The 14141-nt window shown below is 43.9% G+C and overlaps 1 protein-coding gene across 1 annotated transcript in view; it reads right to left on the bottom strand.

The window, feature by feature from the left end:
* The window catches only part of RYR3 (ryanodine receptor 3), a 386865-nt gene that overhangs the window by 259718 nt on the left and 113006 nt on the right, over positions 1–14141 (bottom strand). The window contains exons 12-15 of the mRNA XM_068992826.1: positions 11887–12055; positions 10388–10523; positions 8549–8644; positions 7016–7134 (exon numbers count right to left, since the gene is read on the bottom strand). Of these exons, the coding sequence (XP_068848927.1) occupies positions 7016–7134; positions 8549–8644; positions 10388–10523; positions 11887–12055 (520 nt within the window). The remainder of the gene's footprint in view (positions 1–7015; positions 7135–8548; positions 8645–10387; positions 10524–11886; positions 12056–14141) is intronic.

Genomic DNA, 14141 nt, shown 5'->3' with positions numbered 1-14141 from the left:
ATTTTTCTTGAAAAGTGAAGGGCATGTAGATGGGTCAGTCCACCCTGGGGAAATGCAGACACAGTCCTTAGGGGTCATCTGTACTTCCTGAGGGAGAGGAAGCATCTCAGTGACCTCTGGGGTGCTTGTTGGCTGTGGCAGGTACTTCCCAGCGGTCACCAGACTCTGCCTCCTTCTCGTCCTATGCACAGAGGCTACACTTCCCAGACACACTTGCGGTGCTGTGGAGTCATGTGACTGAGTTCCGGCCAGCGGCAAGTGGGTGGATGTGATGTGCACTGCTTTCAGGCCTGGCCCCTGTACTCTCCCTTTCCAGCGGGATGTGGAGATTCAAGGGAGGATTACAAATCCCAAGGGTCTCCTTACTCCAGGTGAGATCCTGCAGCACTGGAATCACAAAGGAACTTGCCAGAAATACAGATGCTCAGACTTACCCCCAGAAACCTATCAGATCAGAGCCTTCAGTTTAACACAATTCCCAAGAGATTTACAAACACATAAAATCTGTGAAGTCCTGCCCTTGGGGACAGTGAGGCTGCTAGATGGAAGAAAAGTATGTCTCTGAATGACCACACAGCATGGAGCCTTCCCACTGGCCGGCCTGATACAGTGACTTCACTGTGGGAATCTGGGGTTAACTGTCTTGGAATTAGGCTTCTCTAATCTAACAGAAGCAGAAGATATTAAGAAGAATACACTGAAGAACTCTACAAAAAAGAGCTTCACGACCCAGATAATCATGATGGTGTGATCACTCACCTAGAACCAGACATCCTGGAATGTGAAGTCAAGTGGACCTTAGAAAGCATCACTATGAACAAAGCTAATGGAGGTGATGGAATTCCAGTTGAGCTATTTCAAATCCTGAAAGATGATGCTGTGAAAGTGCTGCAGTCAATATGCCAGCAAATTTGGAAAACTCAGCAGTGGCCACAGGACTGGAAAAGGTCAGTTTTCATTCCAGTCCCAAAGAAAGGCAATGCCAAAGAATGCTCAAACTACTGCACAGTTGCACTCATCTCACACGCTAGTAAAGTAATGCTCAAAACTCTCCAAGCCAGGCTTCAGTAATATGTGAACTGTGAACTTCCAGATGTTCAAGCTGGTTTTAGAAGAGGCAGAGGAACCAGAGATCAAATTGCCAACATCCGCTGGATCATCAAAAAAGCAAGAGAGTTCCAGAAAAACATCTGTTTCTGCTTTATTGACTATGCCAAAGCCTTTGACTGTATGGATCACAATAACTGTGGAAAATTCTTCAAGAGATCTCGAGAATACCAGACCACCTGACCTGCCTCTTGAGAAACCTGTATGCAGGTCAGGAAGCAGCAGTTAGAACTGGACATGGAACAAGAGACTGGTTCCAAATAGGAAAAGGAGTATGTCCAGGCTGTATATTGTCACCCTGCAGAGTACATCATGAGAAACACTGGGCTGGAAGAAGCACAAGCTGGAATCAAGATTGCCGGGAGAAATATCAATCACCTCAGATATGCAGATAACACCACCCTTATGGCAGAAAGTGAAGAGGAACTCAAAAGCCTCTTGATGAAAGTGAAAGAGGAGAGTGAAAAAGTTGGCTTAAAGCTCAACATTCAGAAAACGAAGATCATGGCATCTGGTCCCATCACTTCATGGGAAATAGATGAAGAAACAGTGGAAACAGTGTCAGACTTTATTTGTCTGGGCTCCAAAGTCACTGAGATGGTGATTGCAGCCATGTAATTAAAAGACACTTACTCCTTGGAAGAAATAGATAGCATATTCAAAAGCAAAGATATTACTTTGCCAACAAAGGTCGGTCTAGTCAAGGCTACGGTTTTTCTAGTGGTCATGTATGGATGTGACAGTTGGACTGTGAAGAAGGCTGAGTGCCGAAGAATTGATGCTTTTGAAGTCTGGTGTTGAAGACTCTTGAGAGTCCTTTGGACTGCAAGGAGATCCAACCAGTCCATTCTGAAGGAGATCAGTCCTGGGTGTTCATTGGAAGGACTGATGCTAAAGCTGAAACTCTAATTCTTTGGCCATCTCATGCGAAGAGTTGACTTATTGGAAAAGACCCTGATGCTGGGAGAGATTGGGGGCAGGAGGAGAAGGGGACGACAGAGGATGATATGGCTGGATGGCATCACTGACTCGATGGACTTGAGTTTGAGTGAACTCCAGTAGTTGGTGATAGACAGGGAGGCCTGGTGTGCTGCGATTCTTGGGGTCACAAAGAGTCCGACACGACTGAGCGATTGAACTGAACTGAACTGAATCTAGACACTGGTCCAACTTGAGAACTTCCCTGGCCCACTCTGTGAAATTCATCTGCTGCTTAATTGTAAAACCATTTTCACCATTGAGACCACATTTCATCCAAGATCTTTCCTTGTGCATTCAATCTCTATTAGTCACCACCCCAAACACAGGCTCATGTGGGAATTCTGATTTAAAATTAAGAAAGAGGCACTGCACATCCATGGAAATAGCATTTGGCTCTTGCATTTTGTCCTCAGCTTTCTATTAAAATAGGTTTATTTTTTAAAATACAATAGGTACTTAATTCGGTGAATTTTATGTCATGTTCTATATTTGATAAATGAGTGCTTTCTCCCTGGTGAACAGACTCTGTTCTCCCTGTGGATGTGTGAACTGAATGGTTGGGAGCACTTCTATCTTGCCTTGACTGCCTGGGAACTCCGGTGATTTTGTGGCGCTATTACAGCAAGTCTGTGGGAGTTAATGGTTTCCTTGCCTTTGTGCTCTTTTGTGCCATGCCCACCCCACCTACCTATTAGGGCTAACATCTCAGTTCTGATTTATACTTTCTCAGGACCAATGATGCGATTATTTTACTATATATATTTTTTTCTCACAGGTGGCTCCAAATCCTTGTGAAGCAAAGATTATAAAAAAAAATTCATCTGTGATAACATTGAGGAGGTGTGAAGTACGTCAGGTTGCAGGGAGAAGGGCATACTTCATTTTTATTATTAGATACTTACTTCATGTAAAAATTAGAAGGTTACTGTCAGAATATTCAACAGTTGTCCTTTTTACTCAATAAAACTGGTGCCACCAACATAGTAAGTGTGCCTCATGCTACGAACAGCCATCTGTTGGATGAGATGAGACTTGGGTGCCTCTGTGAGCTTCCATCCATTCAAGATGAGACAAGAGGAGACGGTGGTTCTACTCATCCATTCCTCTTTTTTTAATCACATCCTCAAAAACATGAATTAGATGCCTGCTGTGTGTAACAATGTGAGCTGGACACTATGGGGATCACAAGGTCCCTGCTGTAAAGAAAACTTAGTCTCTGAGAGAAATATACACATAATATATCTGCAAGGAAAGGCAGAGTGGAAACACCATGGAACAAAGTGCATGGTGTACAGGGGAGGAGAGGAGATCACATCCAGCTGGGATTCAGAAAAAGATCCATGGGGAGGGTGGCATCTGAACTGTTCTGAAGGCAAACAGAATTTTGATGGGATCTGGAAAAGTGGAAGGTGAGGAGATGCTGAGGATGAGTAAGCCTTGTCACTTGTGAGGTCATGGGGTAGAGTCCATTCAGAAACTGGGGCAGCACACCCCACTTATGTCCTTTTTACCCCAAAGATTGTGCTTTCTCTCTAACTTTTGGACCTAAATCTGATCATGCTTTAGATGACTGGCAACACTGTTCACAGCCAGTATAGAGCTGAGAACTAATATACTACTTGCCATATCAGTAAACAAAGGATGTCACAGCCATCGCATTATAGCTACTACAATGGTGAGCCCGAGGCAGCTCAGAAAGGAAGCAAAGAATGCCTTTCCTTTCTAAACATATGAATGGAGGAGGCGCCGTACAGTAAGGGGTTTCTCAAACCCACCATATCTATAAACCTTTAACAAAAAATATCATGGTCTTGAAGACCACCTTCATGGACCCACAGGAACTCTCAAATTCCAGTCTGAGAAACACTAACTTACTACACGAAAATGGTTTCTGATTGTGAATTTTTTTTAATGCGAAGAATTTTATATTTATACAATAAAAAAAAAACTGGAACACAAAATTAAACATAGTCTCATAGAACATGCCAGACTACAGCTTGAGAAACACTGGAAAGAATATTGAACTTAGTGATGGAGACCTAAATTATGGTCCTGGTTTGTCTGGCAACCTTAGTTAATATTTTAAGGTGTCGTATACACTGGCCTTGTTTTTGCCTCAAGTGGAAACAATACTTCATGGAATAATAACAAGGAAGAAAGAAAATGCATGCGAACACTGAGCACAGCACCTGGTATTTGTCAGACGCAAAATAAAAGTACACTATCATTATCATCATCATCAGTGTTTTTGGAGGCGTTGTGAGGTGCCCTGGGCTCTAAAATTCTATGTATTTTGAATTACTATCTTCACGGAAACCTAAGTGAACAGGTCAGAGATGTCTGGACACCTGGAACTATGGAAAACAGAGCAGCCTGGATAGGAAAACATTGCTTTGGCATTTTCCAAGTGAAGATACAATGCTGCCATGGAAGTCTAGTTTGCACCCAGCACATTCTTTGCCAAGCTACCACAAACATCCCTGGTAATGATCTGAGACTAGGTTTCCCTTGAAAATAAAAGTCATGTACATGAATAACTCTAATGGGGGAACTGAATTCATGACAAGCCGGCCCCCATCCAAAAAATCCACCAGAAAACAAAAAAATGGGATATCCTAGAAGAGATTATTTTTGTATCACGATCACATTGCCTCAGCTTTATCATTGCCCAGAACGTCTCAGTCTGGAAGATGTAAGAGTACTATGCTGGTACACTCAGGTAACATATCAGGCCAGGCATTGATTCCTAGCAGAGTAATAAAGCTCCCTAGGCCTCAGTCCCTAGGCATTGAGAGTTCCTCGGACAGCAAGGAGATCAAACTAGTTAGTCCAAAGGAAATCAACGCTGAATATTCATGAGAAGGACTGGTGTTGAAGCTGAAGCTCCAACACTTTCGCCACCTGATGCGAAGAGTCAATTCATTAGAAAAGACCCTGATGCTGGGAAAGATTGAAGGCAGAAGAAGAGGTGACAGGATATGATGGTTGGATAGCATCATCACCTCAATGGACGTGAGTTTGAGCATATGCCAGGAGATAGTGAAGGACAGGGAAGCCTGGCATGCTGCAGTCCACGGGGTCACAAAGAGTCAGACACAACTAAGAGGCTGAATAGCAACAACAACAACAGGTTTGAGTATTCTCAACCGTGGAATACTCATACCGTGGTCAGAACAGTAATCAGCTGCCATTACTGACTGGCCATCCAGCAAGGGCTTGTAGCTTTTGGCTGAAAGAAGCCATCGCAAAGTTCGTTACCTACTAAGTGTGTTCTGCAGTGTGATCACAAAGCAGCCCCAGGAGCAATGAAAGGAGAGCAGTTTTGCTTTCTACGAGCTCCTCTTGACTTCTGCCCATGGCTCCCGACTCAGGCCATGGGTTACTCGGGTGCTTATCAATTACTCTTATTACACTTTGCAGATGGGAAGGGGCATGTTCGGACATAGTGAAGCTGGGCTGAAGCAGGAGCCTCATGCCTGCTTTTGATTTACCACATTTGGGAAAGCAATTACCAACCCCACATATTTCTTTCTGTTTTTCGCCAAGCAATTTCATAGATGCTAAGGCCCGTGGCTTGTTTGTTTCCTAAGGATGATACATATCATCTGAGCAGTGCTGCAGAGGCTTGTTCTCCTGGACCCCCCACTCCAAGACGTGCCTCTGATGTGCAGTGCCCCCAGCTGAGGGTGAGCAGAGAGGGCCAGTGACCAAGCTGGGTTCTCTCCACTCTGCCTGAGCCCAGCTGCTGTCCCTCACATCCAAATATGCCACCTGATCTTGAAATGCTCCTCTTCAGCCTTGTAGTACCTGCCTGCTCACTAATGAGTTGGTAAGATATCCCCTTCCATGTACTGGGAAGATATCAGTGGGTCAGGATAAGACATATTTTTAATAGACTTTCCTGAAATCATGCTTTCCTGGTAGCTCAGATGGTTTAGAATTTGCCTGCAATGTGGAAGACCCAGGCTTGATCCCTGGGTTGGGAAGATCCCCTGGAGATGGAAATGGCAACCCACTCTAGTATTCTTGCCTGGAAAATTCCATGGACAGAGGAGCCTGGAGGGGTATGGTCCATAGGGTCAGAAAGAGTCGGACATGACTGAGCAAACACTAATCCCCAGAGATCATGGTGTCTTAGAAATATAATTCCATACAAATAGAGAAATTAGAACTTTAAGAGACCATTAAAAAAAAAAAAAACTTGACCCAGAATTCTGCCTTCGTAAGTGAGGTGGTGTTATCTTCATTTTACAGCTGAAATGATGGGGGCTCAAGGTCATGCAACTGTTTCCTCTTAGGGAAGAGCCCCATCGCTTGTTCCCTCTGGCTTGTTCATGAAAAGCCCAGTTTTTTCCACCTGCTTTGACTCATGGCAAGTCTGATTTCATTTAAGAACATGCCATGTTGCCAAGACTTTCTACATTATCCTAAATCTGATTTCTGTGTAGCTTCTTTATAAAGTTGGCACTAGCTGTTTCATTTCTAAGCTCCTAGACTCGAGGGTGGGATCAGTTCCTGCAGCCGACCTTGTATAGAGCTGAACGCCTTGCAAACCAGCTGGGTGTTAAGGGGGTAATGATGAGCCAGGCTTGGGAAGCTGGTGGAAACTGAGGGGACACCCAAGGCCCCGTGTGACTGGCTCAGAGTGTGCTCCTAAGAAAGAAAGGTCTTTGAGGACCTCTGTTTCCAGAGATTTTTTTTTAAATTTATTTTAAAATCAAAGCTAAGAAAGAGAGTAGTTATCACTCTCTCTCTTTCAGGACCTTAGTTTCCAGAGGTTTTTTTTTTTTCTAATTTGTTTTTAAAAAATCAAAGCCAAGAAAGAGAGTAGTCAATACTCTCTCCATAACACACAACTGTTACTAAGCAGCAGGGAAGGAAAAGGCAGGTAAAGTCAATCCCTGTCCAGGATTCCTTCCATACTTACCTTGTGATTCCGTCCGTGCTTATCCAACAGGGAGATGATGGACTTGATGTGGCCCTCTGCTATCAGGTTTAAGGCTTCTGGGCTTTCAATAAGGATGCAGTGCAAAACTTCCAAGATACCTGCATGTATGCCACAAAAATCATTTGGACATTAAATAACCGGCAGAGCTAATTATAACTAGAAACCTGAGAGAGAAATGATCCTCCTAAGGGGACAGAATACCATCATTCTTTGGATCTATTAAATACTTCCAGCCAGAAGAAAGATGAGGCCATCTCGGATAGACTTCAGGAGCCCCTGGGGCAAGACTCTAATTTAGAGGTGAGTTTATTTATTACTAACCCCTCCTCCCTCTTCCTGGACAAAGACATGATCCGTTTGGGTCAAAATATAGAGAAGCAGCTTTAGAACAGAATTTTTAACCCAATAAAACCAAGCAATACTTAATTTAAAAACAGAAAAAGGGATACCTAGTTTACTACAAATTCTAAAGGTCATTCAAACAATTTAGAAAATGCTTTGAACGTTCCTTGAAAAAGAATTTTTCTAGGAATCACTCCAGAATTTTTTTTAGATGCACTGGTATGGTATATGAGTAAACTGTAACCTCACTAAATAAAGATTACTGGGCTTTGTCCCCTTTTCTGGGCACACTGGATGGTTTTCTGTATTAAGCAATGGTGTAAGAAAAACAATCAGGTGGCCCTTATAGCCAGGTACCTGCATGTAACCACTGGGGTGGAAATGCACAGAAAGTTGTCGGCTAATATCCTTATAGGTTTTATTGAGAAGAGTCCTCTTGATTCTCTTTTTCTCCCCAAGGTTTTCATAAATTACCCTAAAATGTGGTCTGGCCCTGGAAGGAGGTTCTGGAGGAAACAGAGGCTTCTTTCTAGAAGACATATGTGGAGGTGGACGATCCTAGAGGAGCTTTCCCTTGGCTTGTCTGTTCAAGCTCCTGTCATCTCTAAATGATGAAAAGAGCACTGAAACCTTTCAGCTTCCCAGAGGGGGACCCACACCTATCACGTTCTCTCATCTCTGAGGAAGCAAACTGCAGGGCCTCATGGCATGGTCACTTACTAACGATGACCACTTTTCTTGGCCCAAATTCTCTGTGAGTCATCAAGAAGGGCTCTAGATATGGTGTTGAGGGTGACTCAGGGGTATGAGGCGTATCATTTCCTCTAAGTTCTTGGCCATCTTTCAGTCCTGCTTCTAAATAGTTGAGAGGACCATGTTCAAACTGGGTGGGGAATGATTCAAGGGCTCAGGGAGAGGAGATGAGGGCACAAAGTGAAAAATGAAGCAGGAAAAGAAAGAGTTTTGATGCCTGGCTTAAAGTTGATCAACAAAGTTTTAAGAGTACTAGGAAGATTTAGGATTGTGTTTCTTTTGTTGAAGTAATTACTGAGGATTGCTTGTAATCCAGTGGGGGGAAAAATTGTCCAGAGATTAAACTCTCTCTCTTATAAACAGAAACAAACAAAAAAACCCCCACCTTCTCCAGTTGTGTTTCCTGTCAAATCCTACCTGAGGAAGATTCTAGTCTGTCCAGTTTGCTGATCAGCCAGTCAAGGTTATTGGAGAATTGAGCACAGTTGTTTCTGTTTCCACGAATAAGAGCAGCTGTGAATGAGAACATGTTTGATCATGTAGGTTAAAGGGCACAGTGATGGGAACTTGGGATGCTGCTGAATACTCCATCTGCTTAGCAGTTAGAAAGAATGAAATAGTCCCCTTCCCCTCCCAAGCCTTTTGATACATTCCTGTGTCTACATTTTGAAGAGCAAAAAAAAAAAAAAAAAAAAATCTACCATTCATTCAAATATTCCCAGAGATTCCACTGTGTATGAGGCATCTGTCTACTTGCTGGGAATAAGGCAGTGGGAACCCAAGTTCCCTGCCTTTGTGAAATGGAGGAGAGAGACAAAATACACACAGATTTTAAAAGAATACTTTAGACAGTGATAAGCAAGAAAACAATATCTGCTTGGTTGCTGGCTTCAGATCTCAATTTCCTCTAACATTTTCTTAAATCTAGCTAAACACTTGCTATTCTTCAGTGCTAAAAGAAGGCATCCAAATGAGTACAACTGAAAGGGTTGGTTAAACTAATAGGCAAGTAATAACAAAACATGAAACTCTAAAATATCTAAAATGCATCAGTACATGACAGTGGCTCGCAAAGTGTGATCCCCGGATAGGAATGTCAGTATCACCTGAGAAGGTGTTAAAAAACACAAATTCGTGGCCTTGTCCTGTGTCTACTGAACCAGAAGCTCCAGGGATGGGCCCAGTATCTGTGTTCTAACCAGCCCTCCAGCTAATTCTGAGGCCTGTTCATCTTTGAGGACCATTGGTAGATGATACTGAAAAGGTAGACAGAGAATATGCTGTCACTAGATTTTCACTATAAGACCAAGTACCTTCCCTCCATAGGCCAGTACTATAGACGGGACTCTGGAATAAACCCATGTGAACTGACTGACTCTGAGGCTTTCTCGTCATGCTGCTGGTTTTCAAAGACTGGTATTCACAGACATTTGTGAGGTATTTGGATAAGGAAATTCTTCCTCGGACCTCTGCTTTGTACCTCCACAGTCATTAAAGGGCAGAATTCAGTCTAATCTCCTATGCTGCTTCTCAGGCCAGCCATAACAAGATTAAATCAGCCAATCCCAAAGGAAATCAACCCTGAATATTCATTGGAAAGACTGATGCTGAAGCTGAAGCTCCTATACTTTGGCTACCTGTGAAGAAGAGACTCACTGGAAAAGACCCTGATGCTGGGAAAGAAAGAGGGCAGGAGGAGAAAGGGGTGACAGGGGATGCTATGGTTGGATGGCATCGTTGATTCAATGGGTATGAGTCTGAGCTAACTCTGGGAGATAGTGAGAGACAGGGAAGCCTAGCATGTGGTAACCCATGGGGTTGCAAAGAGTCAGACATGACATAGTGAATGAACAACAACAAGAGGGTTGACCTTGAGGCTCTGCAGGACCTACTGACCTCCCAGAATCCTCCCTGCCAGAATCCATCTTGGCCGAGCAATGCATGCACCACCAGGGAGGACCCTGAGTAAGAGTCATTGGCCAGAGACAACCTGGAAACTAATCCCATCACCATAAGACCCTAGACTGTGGGCCACAGGACAGAACGGTCCTCCCGGGTTCCCTAACGCTCCTCTCTCCGTCCAGATGCCCCTCCCCAACAAATTCTCTCATTTTGTCAGCATATATATCTCCCCAGACCACTCATTTCTGAATGTTAGATAAGAGCCCCCTTTTGGGCTCCCCCTTCCTGCAACAAAAATGCCTATAGACCTCCACAGCCACCTGCCCAGGGAGACAGCTCTGGGCATGTACTTACCGAGCAATTTGTACAGGAGGTTCAGAATTTCTTTCCAGGCCATCCCACTCTCCTCCCTGGCGATCCCTGCGAAGTGTGCTATGCTATTGTAGATATTTAAGCGATCAATGCAGTTTAACACAAGGGCTAACATTCCCTGTGAAGGCGAGTTGGGAAAAAAGTAAAAGTACGTAAGATCTCAGGATCCTTTTTGTTCTTTCCTCTCCTTATCATTCACCTTTCAAAGCTGGTGATCCTAATGTGCAAACAGACCTTCACTGTGCCAATTTGGGTTTTGTTTTTTCCTCCCCAAAACAAAATATGCATTTTTATGCCTCAGGGACCTAAATAGCTTCCATTTTGGAAGTGAGTCAGCAGTCTCCTCTGACGGGCTTGACCCCACGTGTTTAACTTAAACCAAGGACGTAGCGAGGAAGAGGGAACACGAATGAGTCTCACAGAAGCCTGCTCTGTCTGGTGTGAAATGATTCTGACTCACCTAGAAACAGCCCTTGGATATAGGATCTATTTTTCTTTAAGATGCAAACTTGTGCATCTCCCCATCTGCTCCAAAAAGGGAATTTAGAGACAATAAGACTAAAAGAGGATTTTCTAAAACGACCTTTCCATCTAATTTACGGTACTATGCCACCCAATAAAAACATCTGTGCCCAGCTGTTCTTTAAGAGCAGGAGGGAAATGTTCAGTGTAGTTCCAGCAGCCTATAAAGGCACACAGAATGTTTCCCCAGCCAAAGTCTGCTCACCTCAGAAGGCTCAGTAGGGACAGGTCTACTTCCCACACTGCCAACTTTAGAAATGCCTAAAGGACAAGCCCTGTCCACAGGAACGCAAGGCCGCAGGAATATAACCATGGCCGTAAAATTAATGCCAAATCATCATGCCCAAGCTTAGAAAAGCCATGTGATCTAAGATCACACACAGCCAGGGATGAAGCCAGAACTAGGGCCAGGACTCCTTGAGCCCCAAGTTAGTATTTTCCCCATATCTATGCCCATCCCTAGTGACTCAGATGCTCAAGTTCACCTTGAGACATCCTTCCTTTTTAAGTAGCGTCTGTATCTCTTAAACCAGCTCCCCAGGCATTTCTGATGTGGTGAAACCTGGGAATTCATATTTTTCCAACAAAGTTCTAAGGTAATTCTGATACCTTCCAAAATTTGGGAATCACAGCTAATGCCATACTCTCATAGCTGAGATTTTACGAAAGACGAATTTTGGATACATAGGTGACACTGAAGCTTTAAATTAATCTGGTTTGAATGTACCAAAGTACAAGCATGACAATGTTTGCTGCTAATGTGATCCAGGTGCTGACAGGAAAGGGTAACTTCCAGTGAATCTTTTTCTTTCCAGCTTTCTCTCTTTGCTCTTCTCTTTCTTGAGCACATGCATGCACGGAGACAAAGAGACTGCATGGAGACTCTAAATTGCAGTCATCGGGGCACTTTTAGCTCAGGACACAAAAGAGCATCTCACTTTTTAATGTTTTGGACTTACCTCTTCCTTGAAAAGATTCTGTCTGTTTTTGAGTGAGCGGAGCTTGCTCTGCTTGCCTTCATGCTGCATCCCCTCCTCCGGGGGCTGGAAGTAGGCAATCAGGTCATGTAAGGTCTGCAGGACCTCTTCTATCGGCAGGGTGACCGGGGCAGCTGTGCGACTGTTTCCACTGAAACCACAGATGGACATGGCTTAGGCAGCGGGTCTCTAGCAGGACCCTGACGAGGGTCCACTAGGTCGTAGCTCCTCCCTGCCCTGAACTGGGCACAGGGACTGGTATGGCTGTTGGGCACCTGGGATAGTCACTGTACTGATAACCTCAAATTGAAGTTTGCTGACAAACACCATAATGGGAAGGAATTTCTAATTCAATTTTCAAACCATTTCTCAAATCAATGGAAAGGATCCCTGGCTGTGTGCCAGGTCTTCCTTTTTAAGTAGAAGTACTTTTATAGATAATTATTAACATAGTTCTTTTAGACTACCACACATTCCTGAGACAGGTTAAGCATCAGCTGGAAGGGGTTTCATCACTGGGTCTCTTCCTCCGTCTACATCTTTGTCTTCTGTCTCCCCCATGTGTCTTTGTGATATCTCTGTGGGTGTTTTCCTCTTAATGTTTGTATGTTTGCAGGCACCCTATTTGTTGATGTGTTGGTATCTCCCTAGCTCTGTCTCTCTTTCCAGCTTCCTCTGTGTGGCCTGTCTCTGTTTATCCACCCCCCACCAGTGTCCCATCTCTCGACAGTCTTCTCTGCTTCAACATGCCCACCACCTCCCTCTGTGGCGTTCCTCCCATCCTATACATATGTGGGTCTGACTCCCTCTGTCATAATTTTCCAAACAAATCTTATAACTCAGTCCTTCCAACAGAGAGGCCACAAACCTCCACAGATGACAAAACGACCCTTTGTTTTCCTGTCTCCTTGAGAGGTACACTGGTGAGCTTTTCAGAGGCCAAGGCTAAGAAGAGGAAAGGGGAGTGGGTGCAGTCGGTGAAACTGAATCTGCGACCTCACTGTCTGAGACCCTAGTGGAATGGGACCTTTTTCCATGAGTTAATAACATCAGGGGTTTTCCTCTGTGGTTGATTTCTAATGAGCTGTCCTTTACATTTACTACAGATTTGCTCATATATCTGGACACATGCTAAAGAAAAGATTGTGAGCTAGGCCTCAGACAAAGCTTATAAACAAGTCCTGAAAATACTCAGGTTATGAGATGACAGTAATTCCACTTCTGTATAAAAATGCCAAGTGCACACAATGAGAGAAGAGTGAATTACAGGCAGGAGGCACTTCTCAGCAGTGTGTCCTCTGCCCATGGCAGGTGCTCAGGAAGTGATTATTAAAGATTCTATGGGATATTATTGGATTCAGAGACAGTGAGGAAGAGAATCTCACTTGGATATGAGGTGAAGGTTTGGGAAAAAGAACTCAATCAGAAATGACTCCCCAGTTCCAGGTTCAGTAAGAATGAATACGTTTTCCTCAATATTTCTGATCTAGTTGCAGAGTTTTTTCTCTCCCTCTCTCTCTTTTTAAAAATTTAATATTTTCCATATACCAGAGACACTCAGGCCAGTTAAGTGAAGAGTATGGTCTCATGTGATGAGAAATAAGGATGAAAGAAGAGGTCTGTAGGCATTTCTGTAGTTTGATGGGGCAATATATCACTATACAGAGGGTGGGAAAGCGCAGGTCATAGTCACTGCCATTTAACTGTGAGGTCCTTGGAGTGCCTCTAAGACTCCAGTGCTTCAATTTCACAACTGAAACATAGGAAGGTAGACTCTCTGTTTGCCAGGACCCTTCTGGGGCTAATTTTTTTTTTCCCTGTGGGTTCTCAGTGCTGGATCACTTCGTCTTGCCTCTTGAAGAAACATCAGTCTGACAGTCCTCCAGGGAAAATGCCTCCTTCCTTCAAAAGAGAACACATAATACACGCTTGGCATTGAGGACACATCCTCTGAATGGCTTCATGATGCTCACAGTCTACTCTGGAACCGTGGGGGAGGAGACCCAGATGGATCTAGACAGACAGGGACAAGAGGATGCTGCAGTTCAGAACTAACTACAACCGGCCTCCGTCTCAGCTCAGCCCTCCTCCAGCCCCTACAGCCACTGTCCCATTATGCTCTCAGATCTTTGACAAGGACTTCTTAAGTAAAAGCTCAGGTGATTCTGAGTATTTACCATACAGTTATCATAATTATTTATATATCATTCCCTCCAAAAGCTAAACTCAGAGGACAG

The sequence above is a fragment of the Capricornis sumatraensis genome, chromosome 2, assembly GCF_032405125.1.
Source record: "Capricornis sumatraensis isolate serow.1 chromosome 2, serow.2, whole genome shotgun sequence".
NCBI lineage: Eukaryota > Metazoa > Chordata > Mammalia > Artiodactyla > Bovidae > Capricornis > Capricornis sumatraensis.
The sequence above is the reverse complement of the archived record's forward strand: the minus strand, read 5'-3'. Positions and strand labels throughout refer to the sequence as shown.